Source organism: Macaca fascicularis, chromosome 3, assembly GCF_037993035.2.
Source record: "Macaca fascicularis isolate 582-1 chromosome 3, T2T-MFA8v1.1".
NCBI lineage: Eukaryota > Metazoa > Chordata > Mammalia > Primates > Cercopithecidae > Macaca > Macaca fascicularis.
This window is the reverse complement of record NC_088377.1, coordinates 5724943-5751957: the sequence shown is the minus strand read 5'-3', so window position 1 is coordinate 5751957 and position 27015 is coordinate 5724943. Positions and strand designations below refer to the sequence as shown.

Here is a 27015-nt window from a genome sequence, read left to right as displayed (position 1 = left end):
CAGCTGAATTATTCTGGTCAGGAGAGATTTCAGTTACTATTTTTTAATACCTAAAACATGGTCTTAAAACAGGACTCCTGGTAAATAAAGCAGATAAGGGATGCTTCATTAACTGGCTTTAGCAGAGTGGCGTTTCAGAAAAGTAAAGTAACAATTGAGATAATAGAAATATTAAAAGGAAAGATTGCACATGGACTATTAGGCCAATTCATATTCTGTATAAATAAAATCATCCCAACCAGTGTATGTATATGACACATTGTGACATGTCTTCATAAATATCCACGCCGATGTATCTCACTTTGCATTTGTGAGCAGACTTGGAACCCTTCCCATTGTCATGTTTTTTATCTTTGCTATGAGTAAATGTTTACGTTTTGCGTGTGCAGTAACTCTTTCAGCCTGTTCAGTTATCATTGAGTGAGACCTTTCTCTGTGGCAGCAAGCGGGACTGAAATATCACTGAATTTCCTAACTGTGACTATTCTACTTCTTTTTAACCAAGGGAATCTAAGAACTTAAGCAATTTTGCCCACAATTTCTGTTCTCTCGTTAAATATCATTAAAGTAAAGGCTACTATGGCAACAGCTGTTAGAGTGTCCACTTAATACTGCAGAGTCTAATAACCATTTGTTTACTAAGTGAATTACTGTTGGAAAGGGTGTAATATTAGGAGTCTCTAGGCAGGGCAACTTTTTTCCCTGAATTTCACTGTGAGTTATTTGCTAGATGCTCTCATATACACTTTTTCTTCCTTTTAAAAAAATGTATTTGACGTTTTGGTACTTAAATGTTAGATTCTACCAGCCGTGGGAAAATACGCTTATATATGTCTCCTCTTCCATGTGGATTGTTTAGCCATTAAAGTAATTACTTTCCTCAGGGCTGCAATTAAAGGCCCCGGACCGTGCTTGACAGAACCCTAATAAATGGAATAGCTATACTGCCTTTCTTTTTTTAAGTGTTTATTTTTCATTATGGAATGTCTAAGTAACAAAAAAACCTTAAGTTACAGAAAATCATATACTATGTGCATTTATGGAATATCTAGATTTAATATTTTGTCATATTTTCTTTAAAATTTGTCTTAGACATAAAAAACCAAGTATAGCTAAAGTCTCAGCCCACTCCCTTCCCCAGCATTACTCATTATCCTGAGATTAGTGTATATTCTTATCTGAATTACTATATACTTATAATTTTACTAGATGGGCATGAACACCTTGTATTAATTAGCTGTTGCTATGTAACAACTTAGCCCCAATGTCACAACTCTCTATCACATTCTGCAGTTTCTTTCTTTTCTTTTCTTTTTTTTTTTTTTTTTTTTTTTTTTTTTTTTTTTTTTGACAGGGTCTTGCTCTGTCACTCAGGCTAGAGTATAGTGCAATGGCATGATCAGGGCTCACTTTAGCCTCAACCTCCGTGGTTCAGGTGATCCTCTGACCTTAACCTCCTGAGTAGCTGGGACTACAGGTGTGCACCACTGCCCCAGATAATTTTTTGTGTTTTCTGTAGAGGGGGTTTTGCCATGTTGACCAGGCTGGTCTCCAACTCCCAGGCTCAAGTGATCGACTGCCCTGCCATGGCCTCCCAAAGTGCTAGGTTTACAAGCATGTGCCACCACACCCAGCCTGGCTTTGTTTTTTGTTTTGTTTTTAAAAGACAGGGTCTCACTCTGTTACCAGGCTGGAGTGCAGTGGCATGATCTTGGCTCAGTGCAGCCTTCTCCCAGGCTCAAGCAATCCTCCCACCTCAGCCTCCCAAGTACCTGGGACTACAGGCATGTGTAGTCCAGGCACCATGCCCAGAACATTTTTGGTATTTTCTGTAGAGACGGGGTTTCGGCATGTTCCCCAGGCTGGTCTTGAACCCTTGGGCTCAAGCGATCCTCCCACCTTGGCGTCTCAAAGTACTGGGATTACAGGCGTCAGCCACCATGCCTGGCCATCTTGTGGAGTTTCTGAGGGCCAGGAATTGATGAGGGGCTTAGCTAGGTGTCTCTGGCCCACCACTGCTTATGAGGCTGCAGCTGTCTGAAGTCCATTGTAGGAGCTATTTCCAAGCTTGCTGTCGTGGTGGCAGGAGCCACGCTTCCCTCACCATTTGTACCTCACCCCAGGACTGCCTGATGTCCTCTGGTCAACCCTGAGCAAGTGATCCAAGAGAGCATGACAGAGCACCCAGGATAGAAACCCCAGGTTTTCATCACCTAATCTTGGAAGCAGCATGTTCTCACTTCTACCCTACTCTGTTGGTCACACAGAATGACCCTGATATGATGTGGGAGGGGACGACGCAGGTAAATGCAAGGAGGCAGGGGTCATTCGCAGTCATCTTGGAAACGTCCTACCATATACTTATCACAAAGCCTAGGTTGGTTGATTTGTTTGTTTGGTTTGGTTTTTTTTAAATTTATAGGAATGCTGTGGTAGTGTGTATTCTTTGTCAACTTGACTTTTGTTTGACATTATATTTTATAGATTTTCCATATTGATATGACTTCTAGGTTATTTGTTTTGACTGCATAGTATCTCAGTTTATGGATGTACCCAGATTACCCATTTTTATCTTAATTAACATTTGGATTATTTATGTATTGGCAATTATAAACAGTACTGCAGTGAACATCTTTGTGTAGGTGAATGAGATCATCTAGACACGGAATTTCTAAATGATTTAATATGTAATTCTTCAGTGTTATTGGCTGCGGTCAAATTTTTCTTTAAAGTAGCTGGAACATCAGCATTATATGAGAATTTCCATTCCTTAAAAGCATTACTGTATTTGTTTTGTCTTTGTGTTTTGCTAATCCATGTATGTGCAATAGTGTCACATTTTAGTTGATTATTTTCAAGATCACACAACTTTGGATATGTTTTGGGATGTTTGAGCTTCTTTGAGGGTGAATTTTTCTAATAGAGTGCACACATTTTTCTGCCCATATTTTTTACTGATAGACGTGAGTTCCTTATATTTCTGAGATATTAATTTTTCTGAGTTATACTAACTAGTCTCCCTGACTTTTCTTTTTACTTTGTTTTGGTGCCTTTTATTTATATGTGTCTTTAATTTAGTGAAATCAAATTTACCAGTATTTCTCTCATGAATTATGCCATGTGCCTTATTTAAGAAATACTTCCTTAATCCAACAAAATAGGGATTTTTTTCTTCTAAATATATTGCATACTTTTTTCTTATTTTCTTCCAAAATGTGAATTAGGAAATTAATTTTTATAAGGACATTCCATTTTCTCAGCATCCTTATTGAATATATAATGTTTTCCCCTCTGATTTTTCCAATTTTTTATGAAAAAAATTATATACAGAAAAGACTAAAAACAATATCATGCTGTTCTGCATACCAACCATCTAGATTTAGTAACTTTTAACATTTTGCCATATATCAGGATGTGTGCATAGGTGAGTATGTAGCTTTTGCTGAACCATTTGCAAATAAGTTGCAGATATCATGACTTTCATCCCTAAATATTTCATTATGCATCTTAAAAATAAAGACATCCTCCTATATAACCACAATACCATAATCACACCTAAAAAATTAATAGTATTTGCTAAATATCATGACTGTGTTGGCCACATGCAGATTTCCGCAGGCATCCCCAAAATGTTTTCATTAGCTGTTTTGCTTTTTATTTTGTTTCGGAAGGCCAGTTCTCTTATGGAATGTATCATATTCAGTTTTATCTGTTTCCTAATGATACACTGCATTGATTTTACTTCATATTTCCTTGAACTTAAGTCTAGAGTCTTAATTAGACTTCAGTTAAATGTTTTTTGCAAGGTATCTAATGAATTTTAATAGCATCTTTATCATGTACCAAGTCCCCATTTATGCCTGAGCCTACTTCTGAGCATTCTGTTCCATTCCACTGGTCAAGTTGTCTATCCCTGGGCTAAGCTATATAGTTTTATTATTATTTTTTTAGTTATAGGACAATATCTGGCAGGGACTTGACCCTTCTTATTCTTCTTTGGAGTTCTCTTGGCTACTTTTGCCGTTTTATTCAGCTTGTCGAGACCCCTGAAAAACGCTGTTGGGATTTCTATTAGAACTGCATTGAACTTATAGAATTAACTTGAGAGGAAACAAATCTTTACCATATCAAGTTTCCCCTATGAATGTACCCTATCTTTTCATTTGTTTAGGTCTTCTTTTATGTCCTACTGCAGTGTTTTGTAATTTTGTCCAGAAAGATTCACACATAGGCTTATTCCTATGTACCTCTTAGTTCTTACCACAAGTGAGATTATTTTACATTGCATTTTCTTGTGGGCTGTTGGGAATATGGGTATGCAGTTTTTATGTATTAATCTTATATCCAGCCACATTGCTAAGTTCTCCTTTTTAGAAATGGTTTTTAGAGTCATTAGGATTTTCTATTAAAACAGCCACATGATCTGCAAATAATATATTTTAAATCACTTGTAATCTTCATATCTTTTATTTATATTCTTTGTGATGCCCTCTGAGACAATATTGAATTCAAATGGTGATAATGGACATTTTTGTCTTTTTTCTTAATTTAAAGGAAATATTTCTCATTTTGTACCATGGAGCATTATGCATAGGATAGGTTTGTGGAATTTCCTTCTCAATCCTAAATTTAGGGATTCCCAGTTTCTGAAAAGTATTCAGTATGAATAGAAAAGCTTTTTGACCATTTCCACATTAAACATATGCCTACTGTATAATCAACGTTCAACATTAAGCATATGCCTACTCTATAATCCAGCAGTTGTCACTCTTAGGTGTACGCAAAGGAGAAATGAATGTGTAAGTGTACTGAGACGTAACTAGACAGTTCACAACAGCTTTACACATAAAATAACTAAAGTAATGCAAACTTTAGTAGTTACATAAATACATAAAACCATCACTTTTATCAAAATAGAAATATCCCAAAAGTCAACCAAAGGAAAACAGGTAAACAATTGTTGACTTGCCATTCAGTGGAACACCGCACAGCAATTTTCTTTCTGCTGAAGAATGTGCTTTTGGACGTCTTTTATTAAAAACTATGAAAGGTAAATTTTATTTTGCCTCAATTCTGCATCACAATTTAGCTACACATGGAATTCTAGATTGCCCATGTTCCCTTAGTGTTTTGAAGATTCAGTTTCATTGTCCTCTGGCCATGATGATTGCTGAAGAAAAGACCCTAGTTGGTCTTAATTGTTGTACCTTTAAGGGTAATCTGTTGCTTCTCCTTAGTTACTGGTAAGACTGCTTTTGTTTTAAATTTCTAGTGTTCTGAATAGTGTTCTGAAGTTTCACCATGATGTGTCTAGGTATAGCATGTTTTCCCATCGTGCTATACCCTTTACCTTCTCTGAATCTGACAACTCATGTCTTTTGTCATCAATCTTAGAGAATTCGCAGCTGTTACCTCTTCCACTATTGCTTCCTGCACATTCTTTCTAGTCTCTTCTTCTGGATCTATCATATCAAGTAATGAGATTTCTCATTATTTATTTCAGGTCACTTGACCCTTCATTTATGTTTTCCTTTCTATCTTTGCTGCATTCTGTGTAATTTCTTCAGATACGTTTTATATTGGCCTAATTCTCTGTTCAGCTATGTTCAATCTACTATTTAACCTATTCAGTGAGATTTTTTAATACTTTTTATTATTTTTATTATTTTTGGATTCTTTAATTGTCTTTGGTTTTGGGGGTCTTTTTTTTCTTTTCAGTTTTTCATTTCAATGACTATATTTTTCATTTCTAGAAATTACATCTCATACTTTTCCAAATATACCATAGCGCTCATACCTGTAATCCCAGAACTTTAGGAGGCCGAGGCAGGAGGATCACTTGAGTCCGGAAGTTCAAGACCAGCCTGGGCAACTGTGTTAGTTCATTCCCACGCTGCTATAAAGACATACCTGGGACTGGGTAATTGATTAAGAAAAGAGGTTTAACCAGCTCATGGTTCTGCAGGCTGTGCAGACTTCTGCTTCTTGGGAGGCCTCAAGAAACTTACAATTGTGGCAGAAGAAGAAAGGGAAGCAGGCACAGTCTTCACATGGCCAGAGCAGGGGGTGGAGAGAGAGAGAGAGAGAGAGAGAAGGGGATGGTACACAACCATATCTTGAGAGAACTCTATCATGAGACAATACTGGGGGGTGGTGTTAAACCATTAGAAACCACCCCCATGATCCAGTCACCTCCCACCAGGCCCTACCTCCAACACCTGGGATCCCAATTCAACATGAGATTTGGATGGGGACACAGAGCCAAACCATATCAACAACAAAGTAAGACCCTGTGTACAAAAAATGAAAAGGTTAGCCAAGCATGGTGGAGCATACCTATGGTTCCAGCTACACAAGAGGCTGAGGCAGGAAGATCACTTGAGCTCAGGAGGTCAAGGCTGCAGAGAGCCATGATCACGCCACTGCACTCCAGCCTGGGAGACAGGCTGACTCTAAATAAACAAATAAACAAATAAACAAATATGCCAGTTAACTTTTCTATAGTGTTTTGTAACAGTTTTATTGTGGCTTGGATTTCCTTTATCTTCGTTTTAGTTTTTATTTAATTTAAAAGGCTAGGTAATATTCAGAAGGTACAATATAGTACATAGTCCCTCTCCCTCAGAGGTAATCATACCTCATAGTCTATTATATGGGTGTGCCTAATTTATTTAACCAGTTCATTATTGATAGGCATTTAGGTTAAGTCCTTTGTTGTTACAAATAATACTGCAGTGAACATCATTTATACATATCATTCGCATATATGGAAGTATACATCTAGGTTAAATTAGAATTGCAGAATTAAAGGCTATAAATATTTATAATTTTAATGAATATCACTTTGTTACCTTCCGTAGAGCTTCTACTCGTTGGTACCTGGCCATACCTTCTCTTGTAATGTAGATGATGACCTGTTTCTCCAGTCAGCCCACCAACCTGGTGTTACCAAACTTGGAAATTTTGGTCATCTGACAGATGAAAAATGATCTCAGTGTAGTTTTAATTTGTGTCACTTTCTATGAGTGAGATTGAGTTTCTTTTCAATGACTAAGGTCATTATTTGTCCTTTTCTATGAACTACCCACTCATATCTTTGCCTATTGTTTTCTGTTGGATTCTTTTTTTGTATTAATTTGTAGGAACTCTTTATGTAATGGAGTAATTAACGATATGCTTGGAGGAAAAAGAACCTATAATTTCTGTCTCAATTGTAAATTTTTAAAACTTTGCTTATGACATGTTTTAGTGTAAAAAATGTTTACTTTGTATATTTAAATAGTTTGCTATTTTGCTTTAAGGGTCTTGGGACTACCGTTCCCTTTTAAATGGTTTTCTTCACTAAAAGTGCTCTGTGACTTATTCAAGTGCTTTTATGTTTGATTTAACTTGGCATAGAATGTGTGGATTAAACTTCTGTCCTCTAGGATGACTACTCCATTGTTCTAACATTTATCAAATAATTTATCTCTTTTTTTTTTTTTTACTTTAAATCCTAAAATTACTGCATACCAAATTCTAGTAAATATTTGGGAGATGTATATCTATTTCTGGATTTTCTGTACTCTTCCATTGATATATCTTACAGTATTAGTTCCTTTTCATTATTCTTTTTCAGAACTTTCCAACTCTCCTTTCTTAATTTTTCTTTTCTTTTATGAACTTTTGAACCATCCTGTTTAGTAAAAAAAAAAAAAAAAAAAAAAAAAAATGTATTTTAATGGGTTTTTAGTCACTTTAAACATAGCTATGGTATAATCTTGTGCACATTGTTCTATTTTTCCATCACTGATGGGGAGTTCATCTTGTTTTTGTGTCTGCTGGCTGCTCTCTCATAGGGGCTTTTTTCTCATTTGCTTTGCAATTTTTTGTTGTAAGCTTCTATTTAGAGGGAACACACTTTTTCTTCCAAGAGAGTTCAGTGTGCCTTGGGCTGTGAAGTGTTGCTGTAAAGCAATTTTGCATTTGTTTCTGTTGAGTTTCCTCAGACCATGAGAACCTTAGGATTTGTATACCAGGTTTGCGAATTTAGATGCCAGCCATGTTTGAGGTGGAGGTTTAGGGGCTCCATTTCTCATGGGAGAGTTTCTTGCCCTCCTCCCCCAACCTCTTAGCCCGTGAGCTGAGCCAGGTTTCCTTGTTGGTAGAATTTCCCAGCTCCTTTACCAATGGGCAAGGCTTGCACAGGCATCTTGACCCCAGTGCCCACCTCCTTGGTACCCAGGGTCAAGTCTCTCGCCCCTCCTATTCATGGGAACCCCAGCCCTAGGGCCCATTTATGGTTGAGGAATGTCTCTTACTTTTGGGCTCAGCTATAGAGTTAAAAAGTTATATTTTATCCTCATTTCTCTGTATTGCAACCGGAAGAGGTTCTACCTTCACACCAGCCACTGTTTGAGGACCCCAAATCTTTGGGAGCTGCCCTTCTCTCGCAGTGTTTTTTTTTTTTTTTTAAATCTTGGTTTTCATGGTCATTTGTGGTTGTCAGATGACACTTAACCTAAGGGTTGGGATTGGGGGAGCAGTGAGTGGGAGCTGCTTGATTAGAATCTCTTGAGGAGCTTTTTCAAAATACATCTGGTCGACATCCTCAGGCCTTTTCCAGCCAGGGCATAGCAGGTTGGTGGTGGGTGGGAAGGTGATAGGTAGTTTGGAAAAAGTTCCCCAGATGCTTCTCTTATGCTGCCCCTGCCTCTCCTCAGCCCACTCCCACCCCTGCTGAGAATCATTACTGCAGTCAGATTGGCTGGAGGTCAGGGTGTGTTATGGCTCTGGCCATCATCTCATATCTGACACAGATACTAGGGACTGGAGCACTTTCAACCGCCTCTGTGTTGCTGGGCCAAGTGTCCTACGGCTACGAAAATAATAGAGTGTTAAAATTGACAACTCTCTGTTATTTTAATGTATCCAAAGCTTATGAAATACCACCCATCTCTTTTTATAGATTGAGACATTTAGCACCCAAGAGCTGTATAGATCTCAGCTTGTACAACTTCAGGCACATGATGGATTATGGCAGCCATTTCACTGTGAATTTTTCTTGCTGCAGGTTGAAAGTGGATCATCTGGTACATGCTCATGTTTAAAAATAGGAAAGCTAGCTGTTAAGAGCAGAGTTTCAGAGACACTCCTCTGCCATCTACTTAGACTACAATCAACAGATACCAAAGCCAGGGGTCCTCAAAGGTATAGATCAGGCAGCTGTGTTTCCTCATTTTACAGAAGAGAACACTGAGGGCCCCAGATATAGCTTTCACGTGGTTGCAGGAAAAAAAAAAAATCTGGCCCTGAGTCCAGAACCTCTGTCCTGAAACTCCAGAATGTTCTTCTAAGTAAACCATGCCACTCAGAAAGCATCTCAGTACCAGATAATCAGTGTGGCGGGACAGTTCTCATTATTTTATATGCTATAGGGAAAAAGACCTGACCATTTTAATTTTTATCCTTGGTAAAATTATAGATCTTCCACCGGCACTCATTATCAACCAGATCCTGACCTTTGAGAGAAAATACACAATTAAAATTGTAACCCGAGACATTGATGAAAAAATTAAAAATAACAATTTTAGTAACAGCGGACATTTATGTAGCACTGATCTTAGCCCAGGACTGTACTAAGTGCTTAACATCTATTAACTTGATTGTTCTTACAAGACTGACTTGTAGGGGCTGTTATTACCTTCATTTTATAGATGACAAAACGGGGGCAAATAAGTTGAATAACTTGTCCCAGATCACACAGCTTGTATGTGGGAGCTAGGACTGGAACCCCAGAGCCTGGCCGCAGGGTCATGCTCTCACCCAGTGCATGCAATGGCCTCTCATAAATCAATCCAGTGTAAAATGTTAGAATCTGCTTTAAAACCATAGAATTATATAAGGAATCAATGTACAGACCATGCAGTGAATGGCATTCCTGGAAAAAGCCCCCAGAAGGAATTTTAATTCAGCTTTCCTTTAATTCTGAGCAGCTAGCTAGCAAATATGCGAATACAGTTGTTCCCAGATAATGCCTTATGTCTGACCATCTTAAACGGGTGCTGTTTTTCAAAAACTTAAAAACAAAATCCATGACTTCTAATTATAAAAGTGATACATGTCTACTTGGGAGGCTGAGGTGGTGGGAGGATGGCTTGAGCTCAGGAGTTTGAGGCTGCAGTGTGCTACTATCATGCCTATAAATAGCCACTGCATTCCAGCCTGGGCAACACAGCCAGGCCCTATCTCAAAAAAATAAAGAGTAATACACGTGCATTGAAGAAAATTAATTTTATTGGGGGTTTTTGAATTTTTATTATACACACCACACACAGCACATATGAAAAAATGGGTATGAACTCAGGCATTCGACTGGAAGAACAGTACTAAAGTAATCAATGTCCATGTAGTCAGCGTGACTGAGGTTGGTTTGGTTTTTCTCCTCTTCTCTTCTCCTTTTTTTTTGAGACGGAGCTTTGCTCTTGTTGCTCAGGCTGAATTGCAATGGCGCAATCTCAGTTTACCGCAATCTCTGCCTCCCAGGTTCAAGCGATTCTCCTGCCTCAGCCTCCTGAGTAGCTAGGATTACAGGCATGTGTCACCACGCCTGGCTAATTTTGTATTTTTAGTAGAGATGGGGTTTCTCCATAGGCTGATCTTGAACTCCTGACCTCAGGTGATCTACCTGCCTCGGCCTCCCAAAGTACTGGGATTACAGGCATGAGCCACCGTGCCCGGCCTTGGTATTTTTTTTTCTAATCTCAATGAGATTATATCAGATATGTTATTCTTTGACATGCTTTGATTATCTTATTCTTTTGACTTTTTAAAACAGCTTTGTTGGGATATAATTGGTGTAAAATAAACAGTTTATGTTGAAAGGATATAGTTTGATAAGTGTGACATATGTGCTTACCTTTGAAACCATCACCACAAACAAGGTAGTGATCATATGCATTGAGCTGTTTTCCCTGCCTCCCAGGTCCTACGGACCCCGTGCCATTCCCAAGAAACCACTGACCTGCCTTCTGTCACTGTAGACTAGTTCGCATTTGTTAGATTTTATATAAATGAAATCATACAGTATGTATTCCATTTTGTCTGACTGCTTTCACACAATAAAATTATTTTTAGGTTCATCTAGAATGTTTCATGTTCAATAGTTCATTTTTATTGCAGGTCAATTAGGCATTACAATTTCTTTATCCCCATACACCTGTTGATAAACTTTTGGATTGTTGCCAAGTTTTGGGTTTTTTTTGGCAATCATAAATAAAGCTGCTATCAACAGTAGCATGCAAGTCCTTGGACATATATATTGCTTATTTCTCCTGGATAAACACCTAGGAATGGAATGGTTGAGTTATATAACACGTGTGTTTCACTTCTTAAAAAGCTGCCAAACTCATTTTCAAAGTTGGCTGTATTATGTCACATCTCTGCCAGCAGCGTATGAAAGTTCCTGTTGTTAAACATCCTCACCAACATTTGGTATGGCCAGTATTTTCATTTTAATAGGTATTAATACTTAGTGGTCTCATTGTGGTTTTAATTTGCATTTCCCTAATGACTAATGATCCTGAACATCTTTTTTGCCATTCATGCATCTTTTTAAATGAAGTGTCTTTTCAAATGTTCTTGCCCATTTTTGTATAGGGTTGTTTGTTTTCTCATTGAGTCCTCAGAGTTATTTATATATTAAGAATACAAGTCTGGGCCAGATGCGGTGGTTCACGCCTGTAATCTCAGCACTTTGGGAGGCTGAGGCAGGCGGATCACAAGGTCGAGATCAAGACCACAGTGAAACCCCATCTCTACTAAAAATACAAAAAATTAGCCAGGTGTGGTGGCAGGCGCCTGTAGTCCCAGCTACTTGGGAGGCTGAGGCAGGACAATGGCGTGAACCCAGGAGGCAGAGCTTACAGTGAGCCGAGATCGCGCCACTGCACTCCAGCCTGGGCAACAGAGCGAGACTCCGTCTCAAAAAAAAAAAATACAAATCCTTTATCAGAAATTTGGCTTGCAAATATTTTGCCAAGTCTTTTTAGTCTGTTAATATTTTCTATTAAAGAGAAGTTCTTACTTAATTTTGATAAAATCCATTTTTTTCCTTTTACAAATTGTGCTTTTAGGTATTATAGCTAAGAAATTTTTCACCTAACCCCAGGACACAAAGATTTCCTCCTGTGTTTCTTTCTAGAAGTTTTGTACTTTTAGAAATGTTATTAAATATATATATATATATATATATATATATATATAAATAGAGATGGGGTCTCGCTCTGTCACCAGACTGGAGTACAGAAGTGGGAGCACAGTTCACTGCAGCCCCCATCTCCTGGCCTCAAGTGATCCTCCTACCACAGTCGCCTAAAGTGCTGGGATTACAGGCATGAGCCACCACCACACAGGGCCACAAAAGTGTTATTTAGTTCCAAATAATTAGGGATTTTTCCAGAAGCTTTCTGTTACTGACTTCTAATTTAACCTCAGTGCGGGCAGGGAATCGAGTTTTTATGAATTGAATCTTTTGAAATTTATTGAAACTTGTTTCATCATCCAGAATATAGTCTGTCACAGTAAATATTTCTTGTGCTCTTGAAAACAATGTATATTCTTCTACTATTATGGGTGGATTATTTTGTAAGAGTTAGATCAAGTTAGTTGATAGTGTTGTTTAGGTATTCTATATCGTTACTTATTTTCTGTCTACTTGCTGTATTATTGAGAAAGGGATTGTGGAATCTCTGACTGTATTTGTGGATTTGTCTATTTCTCTCTTCCTTTTCATCAATCTTGTTTTATGTATTTTGAAACACTGTTATTAGGTACAAAAACATTAGGATTTGTATGTCCTATTTATGAAGGGAACAGTTTATCATTATGAAACTACTATATTTATCTCTGGTAATTTTTTTATCTGTATCTATTCTGTCTAATAATATAGCCACTCTGGATTTCTTTTGATAAGCATTAATATGATAGTTTTTTTTCCATCTGTTTAGTTTTAACATTTTGGATCTTTCCATTAAAAGCGAGTTTCCTGTACGGAGAATATACTTGAATCTTGCTTTTTATCTAATTTAGCAGTCTCTGTTTTTTAGTTGTGGTGTTTAAGCCAGAGATCAACAAACAACTGTCTATAGGCTGAATCCAGCATGTAGCTTGTTTCTGTATGACTTGTGAGGTAAGAATAGTTTTTAAATTTTTAAAGGGTTGAAAAAAATCAAAAAGAAGCTAACCTAAAAAGCTTAACATATTTACTGTCTGACCCTTTATGGAAAAAGTTTGCCAAATGCTGATTTAGACTATTTATATTTAATGTATGATTGATATGTCTGTGTTTAACCAGTAACACAAGAAAGAAAACTATTTTTCTTTTTGTCTCATTTGTTCCATTTTTTCTCTTTTTTCCTTTTATGCTGCCTTCTTTTGGATTATTTTCTATTTCTTTATATCTCCTTGGCTAGTTTATTGGCTATAACTCTATATTGTGAAATTTTAGTGGTTGCTTTAGGATATGTAGTGTAAATTTTTTAACTGACCACAGTCTACCACTTCATATAGTCTAAGAGCCTTACAACAATAGACTTCCATTTCTGCCCTTTGGTCCTTTGTGCTATTGTCATACATTTTACCTATGCCTATATGATAAGCCACCCAGCACATTGTTATAATTTTTGCTTTAATTAGTTAATTATCTTTTTAAATATTTGAAATTAAAGGTAAAGATTTTGTAACTACTATATAGTTCCCATTTCTGATGTTCATCATTCTTTTGTGTAGATTCAAGTTTCCTTCTGATGTCCTTTTTCTTTTGCTTGAAGAACTTTCTTCAGTGAAAATCTGTGATGAGTTCTCTCAGCTTGTATATGACTGAAAACATTTTTATTTCTTCTTCATTTTTCAGATAGTTTTGCTGGGTATGGAGTTCTAGGTTGGCAGGGCTTTTCCTACCCCCAGTATTTTAAAGATGTTACTCTGTTGTCTTCTAGTTTGCATTGCTTCCAACATGAAATCATCTATAATCCTTATTTTTATTCATTTGTACATATTTCTTTTTTCTCTCTCCTTGCTTTTAAGAAATTTTCTCTTTATCACTGGTTTTCAGCAGTTCACTATTATAATCTATGTCATGTTTCTTGTGTTTGGGGTCCTTTGGGCTTCTTGGATCTGTGGGTTTATAGTTTCATCAAATTTCAAAAATTTTTGGTTTGTTTTTTCAAATTTTTTTGCCTCACAATCCCTTCTTCCTTTTGAGTACTCTGATTATATGAGTTAGCAGCTTGATGTTGTCCACAGTTTACTGATGTGCTCTCTCTTTTTTTTAAGTTTTTTTTCCTCTGTGCTACATTTTGGATGGTTTCTATTGTTATGGTTTTTTATTTAATTCATTAGTCTGTTTTTCTGCAGTGTATAATCTGCTCTTACAACCATCCAGTATAGTTTTCATCTCACATATTACAATTTTTGTCTCTAAAAACTTGATTTAGATCTTTAATATCTTCTTTGTCTCTATTTAACATGTTTAACATTTTCTCTGGCATCCTGAGTAGAATACAGTTATAACAAATATCTTGATATCCTGCCTGTTCATTCTATCATCTATGCCATTTCTTACTAAGTTCCAATTGATTGATTTTGCTCCCTATTATGAACTGTGTTTTCCTGCTTCTTTGCATAATTAGTGCTCTAGAATAAATGTTTATGTCCTGCCAAAATTCTTATGTTGAAACCTAATCTCCAAGGTGATGATATTTGGCGTTGGGGCCTTTGGAAGGTGATTAGGTCATGAAGGCAGAGCTTTGCTTTGTAAATGGAATTACTGCCCCTTATTAAAGACAGTCCAAGAGAGCTCCCTTGTCTCTTCCACCATGGAAAGACAGCAAGAAGATCATTATCTACAAACCAGGAAATGGGAGTGTAGATTGACTGCAGGGTGCATCCCTCTGTTCTCAGGTGTTGGCAGGCTCTTGTTCATTGCTTTTCTTTTTCAGTGCACTTAGAAAAGCCACATTATGACAGAATCCACATTAGCAAGAAAATGCCGTCACTTTGCAAAGTAATCAAGCCTGTTTTTTCTCTGATTTTAAAACCATTCTTTTCAGGTCATCATCCCATTGTTATTTTGACTTTTTCTTTCCTCAATCAAAAAGGGTATTATTTGGCAGCTCTGAAGATCTTGAGGCTTTAGTTATAGAAAAATTAAATGCTTAGCAGTGTTATTTTCTGGTGCCAAAATATTCATTTCTGTGATTAAATGTAGGTAAAATGGGTAAAGAGGCGTATTTCTTTTCCATATTGCAAGTAAAGCTTAAGATCCCATATTCCTGAAAGGGGCAGAGAAGCCTAGTGTAGGGAAAGGAAGTCTACTGATAATCCACAAACCGACTTTAAGAAATCATCTCAACTTTCTTCTTGGTTTGAAGTTATTCAAGAGTCTCTGGCAGAAGTCACTGGGTGAATTTTAACTGTTTCTCTTTGTCACCACTGATGTCATGAATTAGGTGTTGCGTTCTCTTGCTGCTCCTGGCTGGCGATGAGACCCAGGATAAGAGTGGGGCAGGGAGGGTTTCTCGAGCCAGCCTGACCCAGGGAAGTCTCACAGCCCACTAAGGCTATGAGTCAGGCTGATATGAAGTCCCTATCTGTTGTAGAATCCATGGTAGAGAGTGAACTCAGGTTGACTCCACCAGGGAAAATTCCCCATGACACAGGCAGGTCCAACTGAGCTTTCTGCGGTGGACTCTCCTACTCTTTCTCCTCTCTTTTCATCTGCACTGAGCAGAAGCACAACCCAAGCTGCTGCCACGACCAGGCGCTGACCTGCACTCTCACCTGCATAGCACGGCAGCCTCACCGGCCTTCCATGAAGCACAGGGTGCTCCCATATGTGCCCTGCTGCAGTTCCCCTCTACACCTAGGCTCAGTACCCACACACCTGGAAACATGCCGTCGTTCCAGTGTGCAAGGACTGGACCCCCGAAGGCGCGCTGAGCCGTGACCCCCTCAGTGCTTCCTGAGCTGTCTAAGCCTCTGGGACCTCAGTGCAATTTTGACTCTGGTTTAATCAAACAGGGGGTTCTGTGTGAGTCCAGTGTGAGAGGTGGACTGCTCGTTTCACAGCTGTGGATTTTCCCTTTCTGTCTCCCCAGAAATTGCAGGTGCTGCAGTGTCTGAAGTTTCCGGGCCTTTCTCAACAGAGGACATAGCCAGTAACTGTGTCCCCGCTCAGTCTTTGAGCGAACCCATTTTGTGGATCGTGTCCTATGCGCTCATGAGCGTCTGTGGAGCCATCCTCCTTGTCTTAATTGTCCTGCTGCTGCTGCCGTTCCGGTGTCAGCGTCGCCCCCGTGACCCTGAGGTCGTCAATGATGAGTCCTCTCTGGTCAGACATCGCTGGAAATGAAGAGCCAGGCCTGACCTCAAGCAACCATGAACTCAGCGATTAAGAAAATCACATTTCAAGGGCAGCAGTCTGGATCGACAGCGGCACTTCCTCCCGTGCCCGCCCGTCTTCAATCTCAGTTCTGCTCCCAGATGCCTTTCAGATTCACTGTCTTTTGATTCTTGATTTTCAAGCTTTCAAATCTTCCCTACATCCAAGAAAAATAATTAAAAAAAAAAACAAAAAAAAAAACTTCATTCTAAACCAAAACAGAGTGGATTGGGCTGCAGGCTCTATGGGGTTGGTTATACCAAACTGTCTACATGTGCCACCAACACAAAACCAAGCCTTGGCTAGTTGTCTTCTCTCTTCAATCTCTGGAAAAATAAGTGCATATAGTTGATAACCCCTCTTAGCTTACAGGAAGCTTTTTGTATTAATCACCTTTGAGGGTATTTTGCGCCAGACCTCAACCTGGGTCAAAGTGGTACAAGAAGGTTTGCAGTATGATGGCAGGAGAAGCAGCCTGGGGCCTGGGGATATAACCATGCTGTACCCTTCAGATCTGGAAACACAGCCACAGGCCCCTCTTCTGGGTTTGTGCTCTGAATGGGAGCCAGAATTCACTAGGAGGTCATCAACCAATGGTCCTCACCAGCCTCTTCTGAAGATGGAAGGCCTTTTGCCCATTGAGGTAGAGGGGAAGGAAATCTCCTCTTTTGTACCCAATACCTGTGTTGTATTGTTGGTGCGAAAGTGAAAACACTACCTCTTTTGAGACTTTGCCCAGGGTCCTGTGCCTGGGTGGGGATGCAGGCAGCCTTGACCACGGCTGTTTCCCTCACCCAAAAGAATTATCATCCCAACAGCCAAGACCCGACAGGTGCTGAACTGTGCATCGATCAGGAAGAGTTCTGTCACCAAGCTGGCCACTATCACATATGCTTACTCTTGCTTAAAATTAATAAATCATGTTTTGATGAGAAAAAACTATTCTATTTCACTAGCTTAGTTGTCTCTTTTTCCAAATCTTCTCTGGAAGTAGGTTGGCTATTACCCTGTTGGGAAACAGGGAAATGGCCTGATGCCCATATTTCTGACCAGCTGTCGGGGAAGGAAGATGCAAGATGTGCAGAAGACACGAGGGAACGTCTACTTATCCCCGTGCTTCGAAGCCGTGTGTTTCCCTTTGCAGAACTGGGTAGGCTCAAGCATACCCATCCAATCAGCTTAAATCATTTAGCAGTTGACCTCTGTGCTTCTTCCTTTGGGGGTGTTGAATCTTTGGTAACAGGTGTGCAGTGGTACCTTATTTGGGGGCAGTCCCTACTTTCCGTCACTTATTGAGGCCTTTGCCAAAGAAAAGTGGAAGCTGTTTCCTCGACCTAGCCTTATATGACCTGATGTCATTAGGAGAAGAGTTAAAAGACAGTATCCCCTCTCTCCTGATTGTGTGCCAAGTTCAGTGTTCCCTTTGCATTTCTTTTGGGGTGGGTTGGCTGTATTACAGAATTCCACCAAAAGTGCTAAGTATCCCCTTCTGCAGAAGTGTCGGTTGTATTCACAGTAGGCTACGTGTGGATGTTTCAGCCATCTGCTCTGCTCCCTGGGTCCCCGGGTCACCACCATACTGAGAAATATATGACTCTGCCAAAGAGACGTGGAGACCACGTCGGCTTGTCATGGTGTCCTGGAAGACTCTCCAGCAGCCAGAAGAAACTTCTGTGCTGTTCTCACTAGAGAAGATTTGAGTTGCAGCTTGGAAGGAATATGACGGCATGGAATGGGAGGAGGGGGCTCTTGTACCAGGGCCCGTTGTCACGTCTGCTCTCAGCTTGTTGAGAACTCATAATCTCAGAATGCATTTCACAGGGAGAGATGTCTGGAAGTCCAATTCTCATCCCATTGGCTTTTTCTGTGGTTGCTGTTTTGTGGGCCACTTTGCACAGGAGTGAAGCCAACACCCCGAGATTGTGCCTTCCCTTTGCTGTGAAAAATTCAAACCCTTGAAATAAAAGGAGGGAATCGCAGGTATGCCCTGATTAGTTTTCCTGCTTATTTCTTCATACAGACATCTTCTGTTTTGTTGTACTGTGTTAGGTTTCAGAGGCGGGGAGCTTCCTACTGCAGCAGATGAACAGGCATAGTTCTCAGAATACAGGAAAGCAACAAGTCAGGTTTCCAGGTGGAGGAGGTGAATGCAGTTTGCCGTCATGCTGTGCATTTCAGGTCAAATTTCTTTATCTTTTCATATCGCATGTCATTGGATGTGACATTTTGATGAAAATACTGAAATTACAAAAGCATAACTTTAGCAACAAGAATGAGATAGACAATTGAATGTGGGACATTTTTCTGGCATGCCTTGCTGCTGAGAATCGGACTTCCAGTCAAAACCCTGTTAGTGACACCCACCTCCTCCGGTTATGCAAATTGATGCTTAGCTTGGCAAGCCTTCAAGGAGGTTTGCTTGGAACAGGAAAGGAATTAGCAACCCTTTGAGGGTGTCATTTTTACCTTGTAATACACTGTGGAAAATTCTGGAAGACAGTCCTTGCCTGAAAAGGTGCAACTTAGCATTAGGTTGTTATCAGAAACCTTGTCAAGTCTGATGGGAAATGGATACTTCTATATAGACAATATTATTTTAAGATGCTGCTTTATTTTCTTGATAACTTCTTTGGAAGTCTGAAATGAAATCCTGCCTTCAGTAACTGAAACCATTTATTAAAAATAGCAAGAAACGAGATGGGAACCAATTCTATTTTTATTCTTGGGAATTTAAAAGAGCCACAAGTGATTGGTGTCAGCTCTCCCAGCATATACTGTACACTACTTTGTATTTCTCCTGAACCAAAACCAAGTACCTAGCACTCAGGAAACGGATGCCCTGTGTGTGACCGTGGGGAATGTTTTTCTACAACAGGTTCCACTTCTGAACACTTGGAAGGACCTTACCCGATTCATGGTGAAATACAGGTTTAGGTTGGAGATAAATTTGGGGGCAGTTACTGTTCAAAATTGTGAAAGTAGTCCCCAGGAAGACACGATTAATGACTCCACAGTGCTTTGGATAATAGATTTTGAAAAGCAATTGTGAATTGGGGATTCCATCATTTTATTTAAGATGTGAAGAGGGATTTAATTATTTAATATGCCGGGTGCAAACTTGTTAAATTCCTCTTTCCCTGTCCCTGCTTGGTGGAGCTGCCACGTGTGGTTCAGTTCTAAGTTCTGGCCTAATGCCACTCGATATCATTGGGAATAAATCGCTGTCCAACAGTCTGTTCCACAAACAACAGTAATTGAGTTTTACAGACTTTATTCTGATTAGTGGAAATCAAATAATTGAATGGAATCCCCACGTGTTTTCTCTTGCACAAACTTATTAGACTTGATTAGAAAACTGTTTGGAGGAAAAGCTTGCCACTAAGTTTTTGTTGTTGTTGTTGTTTTGAAAAACAACCCAACACCATAAAGTGTAAAATTAGGGGTTTTTGCCAAGAAAGCTATTAGATTTTCTGAAAGCCAAGAAAACTCCACGCCATAGAAGTTATTGTGTATATCTCTAGGGAGTTTTAAGAATTTCACATTTGAACTTTACAGCAGTTTACCAATTAAACAGCAAGCTGGAAAAATACATTTTGAGAGGGGTAGAAAGAATAAGAATATAATTAAAAGTATGCTAACAAAATAAGCAGAACATACTTTTTTAGAAAATGCAGTTTAGGCCGAGCACAGTAGCTCACGCCTGTAATCCCAGCACTTTGGGAGGCCTAGGCAGGTGGATCACCTGAGGTCAGGAGTTTGAGACCAGCCTGGACAACATGGTGAAACCCTATGTCTACTAAAAATACAAAAAATTAGCCAACTGTGGTGGTGCATGTCTGTAATCCCAGCTACTCAGGAGGCTGAGGCAGGAGAATTGCTTGAACCAGGGGGGCGGAGGTTGTAGTGAGCCAAGATGGTGCCACTGCACTTCAGCCTGGGCAACAGAGCGCAACTCCGTCTCAAAAGAAAGAAAATGCAGTTTCATTCCAGCCATCCTCAGATTTCCCTTCCCATTAAAGTGGCTGAATTCACTGGAGATGTGATTTATTTTGCAGATCCACCAATTCCAAACCTCAGGAATATTCAAGCGGGAGTCATGTGTCAGTGACAGCTTTGACAGAGGGAGAGACTGGCTGGGTGACCCGGGTGTTGCCCACATGGAGCAAGGACTGGTTCATTCAACAGTTGGAGAGTACAGGATGGCTGGGACCTGGGAAGTTCCAGAATCTGAAAAGAGGGCGGGGCAAGAAGGAGCCAGAAGAGAGGTCCCACCCCTCAGTGGGCAGTGGGGCACAGAGGTCCGCACCAGCCAAGAACCTCCCAGGATGCCCTGGGCGCCTCATTTCACCCCCGTTTTTGGCACAGTCTGCTTTTTAGGTATTTTCTAAAGGAACTTCTCAGGATTGATTATTTGTCAGAGGAACAATTAGGCCAAGAGAAACTTGCTTGGCAGCCATACGTAAAACACATCTGTCCTAATAAAACTAGAGATGCCTCAAGGCCCAAGCAGGACACAGGCAGGTTCAAGGTCATACACCAGGAAGTTCATAGGGGAGGGTCAAGCGACTGAGGCCAAAGGGGGCTGGTAAAGTGCTCTTTGAGGTCTGAGCATCTGGAAGGCTCCTGGCAGCAGTTACCCTGATTGTGTCATTGAGAGGCACAGCAACTGGGCCCTCACCGTTTCCGCCAGCTCTGCTGAGGCAGCTCAGCCCGTGCATTCCGAACGTCTGACAGCTTCTTTCTCCAGAATGTCTTCTGTCAGAGACTTCCAGAAAAGGAGCTCCCTCCTGTCTCACTGCTGTTAGCATGGGAGCCCTGCTCCCCGGGCTCCACGTCCCCGGAAGGTCCAAGTTGTCCCGCAGCACACCCAGCCCCATTCAGGGTCAGTGCAGGAGGGACCAGGGAATCTGCATTTCAGTAAGCTCCCCAGGTGAGGCTGGAGAGCAGAAACTATGGCTCTCAGTTGTGAGCAGACTCCCTGGGCTGTTGGTGTCACCCTAGGGGTGGGTGAAGGCTGTTAGCCACATCTGTGGAATGTGGAAATGAGAACAAAGCCCCGCTGCTTAGTGCTGCCAGCAAAACCTCAAGTTGCATCAGTGGCTGAAATCTATCATAGGTGTTGAGGATATGTAACTCCCACCAATAAATACAGTATTTTCTTCCCTGCCCCTGAGCTTCCTCTGGGTTTCTTATCATCAGCTATTACACACAGACTTCCAGTGCTTCTAAATTGTACTGTGTAACTTTTATATCATACTTGTGTGCTGAAAAAGCACACGGTAGGTGGTGGCTGGGCCAAGAGACATCACAAAGCTTCCTGATAAATTCGAATCCAGCCACAGCAAGAGCAACATGCGGGTACCTGGTCCCTGATGCTTGGGTGCACTGTTGAGCCTCGGGTACTTCTTGGACACCATTGTGAGAGCAGCCATCCTGGTGTCTCTGCCAGCATCTTGGGAAAGGATGTGATGGTAAAATACCTGTCTCTCCTCTGGGAATCAGGGCAGCCCCAAGAAGTGGGCAGTTCCCTTTACAGATGGATAATTATTTGTGTAAGACCAACCAGACAAAGTCCAGACTGTATAGAACACACGTGTGCCTCACACATAGCCATCTGAGTGAAGTATTTTGCCAATATAGATTTATAATTATAAATGATAGATTTGTAATATAGATTTCAGTGAGCTGGGCACGGCTGTCACTTCAGTGGTATTAATAAAAGACTGGAAAACTCGAGCGTCCTTGGCAACCTAGCCTTTGACATTGATGTTTTTACATAGGATTTTCTTCATTTGGGTTGGAATAAAAATGCATTTTTATTCACAAGGCATGGACAGATAAGAACATCATAAGGAGGGAAGTGTCTCCAAAAGTCAGGACTTAATGTTTTTCTGTTGAGTGCTCTATGTGGAGGTCATTGCAAATTCCCTGATAGAAGTATGGTTTCGCTTGCTACATTGTACCTATTGAAGTAAAATTTTACACAAGCCTCGCATTTCTAAGGTTAGTGTTCCTGAATGAAATGTTAAGAAAACATTAAAAGGTTATATCTTTTTAAGATGGAGGAAAAGAGTGAAAAAAGCTAATTAATCTATAATGAAAATTGCACAAAATAACAAAATAACATTTCTTAACAAATTTAGTACAATTTTGTGTTCTTTGTTGCTAGTGGTATAAAACGAGATTTTTTTCCCTCATTTTTCTAATTGTAGATGTAATCTCTCACATTTATATCAGTGAGGATTGAAATTCTGTGTAGCAGTTACTCAGCACATATGAGAGGGCAGCGAATGAATGAGATTTGTCATGTGCTAATAAAAGCTGAATTTTTATAATCTAAAATGATGTATTTTCTACTATTGCTGTTAATTTGCATTGTTAAAAGTTCTTAAAGTTTGACATGTTATGTTCAGTCACTGAAAGCGACCACTCATTTTTTCTTAAAGTTGATGACTTTTCTGCTCTGCTAGAGGTAGTATTTTGCTTCTGGCAGAAGAGCTGCAAACTGTGTATCCTCAAACAGATGCAAAAAGTAGTGCTTTGCAAAATGTTTGTTTTGTGTTTATCTCAGATTAACATCCTTTAATACATGTTTCTTAAGTGTAACTTGTATTTCTGAAAATGCTTAAAATTATTTTATATTTCCCTTTGGGAATTTTGCTCTATTTCCAGCACGCTGATGTGATTTAAAGATGTAAGAAGACCAAGAGTTGGAGTAAAGGGATATTCATTCCATGTTAAAAGTGGCTTCATAGCTACTGACAAATGTCTGAACTATTGTTGTGCCCTTCAAAACTGGAGTTTTCTAAAATAATCTTATTTTTGTACTTGTATATCCCAATTTAAGATATATGCCATTGAAAGGGAAATAAAACATTTTTGTTTATTTGAATAAATAATACTCCCAACCTATTGCTTTTGGAATTTTTTGTAAATACTTCTCTTGGATCACACTTCTGAAATCACCATAGGTGTCATATCTGGTGGTCCATTACCTCCACTTTTTCATTGTGGGTTCCTGGGAAATGTCAAGGATAAGATGGAATGGAAGGGAGTGTTCAGGCTCAATCATTAAGATGCAAAACATGCTGAAGGTGGGGAAGGTAAAGTGCTTTAGAATCTGGAAACCCTACAGGTGGAGAGAAAATACCTGTAGAGAAGAAACCCAGTAAGCACATTTCAGCGGTCTTAAGGATGGGACAGATGGTTCAGCTCGGTCCTGGGGACTGAGGGTGACCAGGTTGGCAATGCCTGTGCGGTCATTCCCATGATCACCCTGCAGGGAGATGGCATTCTCCCATTTCACAGACGAGAAACCATCTCTGAGTCATCTGCCCAGGAAAACAGCGAAAAAGTGGAGAGGAACCCGACTCTGTTCCCCTCCAACAGCCCAGCTCTTTCTCTGCACTACACTCTTTTGTCCCTCTGCCATCCTGAACCACACTCTCAGAGCCTAATGCATCACTTGTGCCAGAAGAATCCAGTTTAGTGGTCAGTCTCTAGAGAGGGGTGTGCAGCAATCTGGGCACAGCAGAAGTACTTAGTGAATGAAATGAAGATCATCCGTGAGCCATGATCTAGCTGCTACGCCAATCCTTTAAATATACACTCCTTTCAATGACTAGACACTTTTCGTCTGACAATATCCAAATGAGGAGGAAAAAAACGAATCTCCAAGCATTAGGAGTTAAAGTGATAGTTACTGGAGAAACAGAATAGGGTATCTGCTTTCTAGTAAGAAGATGATTTATCCTGTTTTGCCATCCCTAAGCTGGAGGGGACGTAACGGATGGGATTTTCACGAGTCTGTCACTAGGTGGTGCTGTTGTAAAGCGTTGTGGTATGTATAACGTTTGTGCCTCTTTCCCCATTCCGAGTAGCTTTCACAAAGCAGCTTTTTCTCAAGTATGGGTATGTAAGCAGACTACATTCCAGAGCTTTTTCATTCTGTTCTTTATAGAATCTGAAAACTAGGCCAGCTAGAGGTGTAGTCAATCTTAGAGGCAACCCCCAAATACACATTTCCAGCCCTGACCTCTCCCGGGGTTTTTAGACTTGTATCTCCAAGTTCCTCTGTTCAGATTTTTTATCTCTACTGTATCCGTTTGATAAATTATATTTTCTTATGAAATTATTCATCTAAGTTTCCAAATTAAACGTTAAGCAGAAGAGTGTTATGACTTTTTAAATTTCTCCTGTTTTTATGGTTTTCCCTGATTTCCTATATTGTATATTTTTATGCACACACACACATACACACACACAAAGACACACATACTCAAATCCTTAGCTCATGACTTATTTATTTGATTAAGAATTTTTTCCTAAAGGTTTAATTAGTTGTACTATTTACTGCTCTTGTTGTTTTTGTTTTTATTACTTTTGCTGTGTTTAGTTTTGATTGATAATTCACTTATTTTCATTCTGTTACATTGGCGTAAGTATGGCAATAAATATTCCTCTACGCACTGATGTAATTGTTTTTCAAATATTCTGACATGTCTTTGTTTTCTAAAAATTTTACATTGCTTCTGTTTGTTTTCCCTTTCATCAAAGAGGAGTTTAAGAGACATTTCTGAAATTTTCTAGTGACAGGTGCTTTTTCTTTTCTGGTAATTTCTACTCGGGTTGCTCTGTGATTATACGTGTGGTCTATAACAGCGGTCCCCAACATTTTTGGCACTGGGGTCTTGTTTAGTGGAAGGCAGTTTTTCCACGGGTGGGGGATAGGGGATAGTTTTGAGAAGAAACTGTTCCACCTCCGATCATCAGGCATTAGTTAGATCCTCATAAGGAGCCTGTAATCTAGATCCCTCGCCTGCACGGTTCACAACAGGGGTTGCACTCCTATGAGACTCTAATGCTGCCTCTGCAGGTCTGGCAGGAGGCGGAGCTCAAGCGGTAATGCTCCGTCACTCACCTCCTGCTGTTGGGAACCAGGCTGCTCACCTCCTTCTGTGCACCCTGGTTCCTAGTAGGCCACAGACCGGTACCAGTCCATGGCCCGGAGTTGGGGAACTCTGGTCTGTAACATGTCCAGGATGTGGAACTTGAGATTTTCTTTACGGCTCAGCACAGACCCATTTGTATGTTCTATGGCTGCTTGAAAAGGAGGTGCATTCTTTCCTTCCTGGTAGAGAATTTGAACTATGTCCATTGATGCTATTCTATTATGCTGCATAGCTTTGCCGTATCTTTACTCTTTAATGTGATCTGTCCTGGACTGAGAGAACTGATGCCTACTGCCAATGTGTTTTTATGTGTTTCTGTTGCACTCAGCTAATCTTTGTGTTATAAACATTGCTGCTGTATTGCTTTGTCCATATGTATTATATGTTATAGACTTAGGAATCTCTCCTTTAAGGCAAAGGGCTTCTCTTTGAAACATTTAATGTCTTTGGTGTGAATTCCTCTTTGACTAGAATGAAGTCCCCTGACCTCGCTCTGTGGTTGTTTGCAGTGGCATCCTAGGAAGTACCCATCCCTTTATTTCTTTTCCTATTCATTCTCTCTCTCACCATGGAATGATGGACCGGCTATTCACAGGAGGCTCCACAGGGGCGGAGGGTGTAGGTGGCCTTCCAGGTTCCACCCAACCTTCCAGGCGTCACAATTCCAATAGTCCCTGTGTCTCTACGGGCAGGGAGACAGTCTGTCTTCTGGGAACCCGGAGCATGTGCGTGTACGGTTGTAGAGCCTAACTCTTCTGACTCAGTGTCCATCAACTCCGCTGCCCTGCAGCCCCGCTTGCCTGCTTTTCCATTCCCACTGTGAGAAGGAGGGATACGGCTTTGACGCTTCGTGCTGAGCTCCACCCTAGGGAATGTTTCTGGTGTCTTCTGAGGCTGGACACTGCCGAACCCTCTGACCACTGGCACCCTGTCTCCTCCTCCCCTCCCGACGCCCTCCGCCCCGCCCCAGGGTTGCAGCTCCTGCACATCCTTCGTGCTCTGTGCCCCCCTCTACCCCTGAGTTTCACTGGAAATGCAGCCTTTGGGGATCTGTGGTTCGTTTTGTTTTGTTTCATTTTTCTTGTTGTTGTTCTTCTGGGATTTCCAAGAGAAGGGAGAAGTTGTTACTTTATATGTGATGTTTACACTGGAAGTTTTTATTGAATATATTTTGCCCTTCAGTATTTATTGTATGGTTTTTGTATCATTTTCAGTTTTTTTTCCACAGGAATGTTTTAGTTTGGTTATTTAAATGTTTTTAACTTTTTATTGAGACTTGAATAATGATTTATTATAGACACACTCATAGCTGTGTTATTCAAGGTGGAAAAAAATTGAGGTGATCTAAGTGTCCAACAGTAAAGAAATCAAGTAATTGTTAACCCATAGGGTGGAATATTCAGTAGCCATTAAAAATAGATTTTAACCATTTTAAGGTCAGGAAATAATATTCTTATTAAAAGAAAGAATAAACTGTCTCTGCAGTATGATGCACAATTTTAAATGCACACTTCCCATACACACACACACACACACACACAGAGAAAAGAAAAAAGACCGAAGACCAGAAATAAATGTACTGACAAGTTAAAGAAGTGAGCTTAAAAAAAATTACAAGTAATGTAAAATATTCTTGAAAAAAGT

At 40.0% G+C, this 27015-nt stretch overlaps 1 protein-coding gene across 3 annotated transcripts in view; it reads left to right on the top strand.

Moving 5' to 3' along the window:
* BACE2 (beta-secretase 2) overlaps positions 1-23332 on the top strand; it is a 115407-nt gene extending 92075 nt beyond the window's left edge. For all 3 annotated transcript variants that reach the window (XM_005548655.5, XM_005548654.5, XM_074033984.1), the window contains one exon: positions 16137-23332. In XM_005548655.5, the coding sequence (XP_005548712.1) occupies positions 16137-16390 (254 nt within the window). In that variant the 3' untranslated portion in view covers positions 16391-23332. The remainder of the gene's footprint in view (positions 1-16136) is intronic.
* Positions 23333-27015: the final 3683 nt, after the last annotated feature.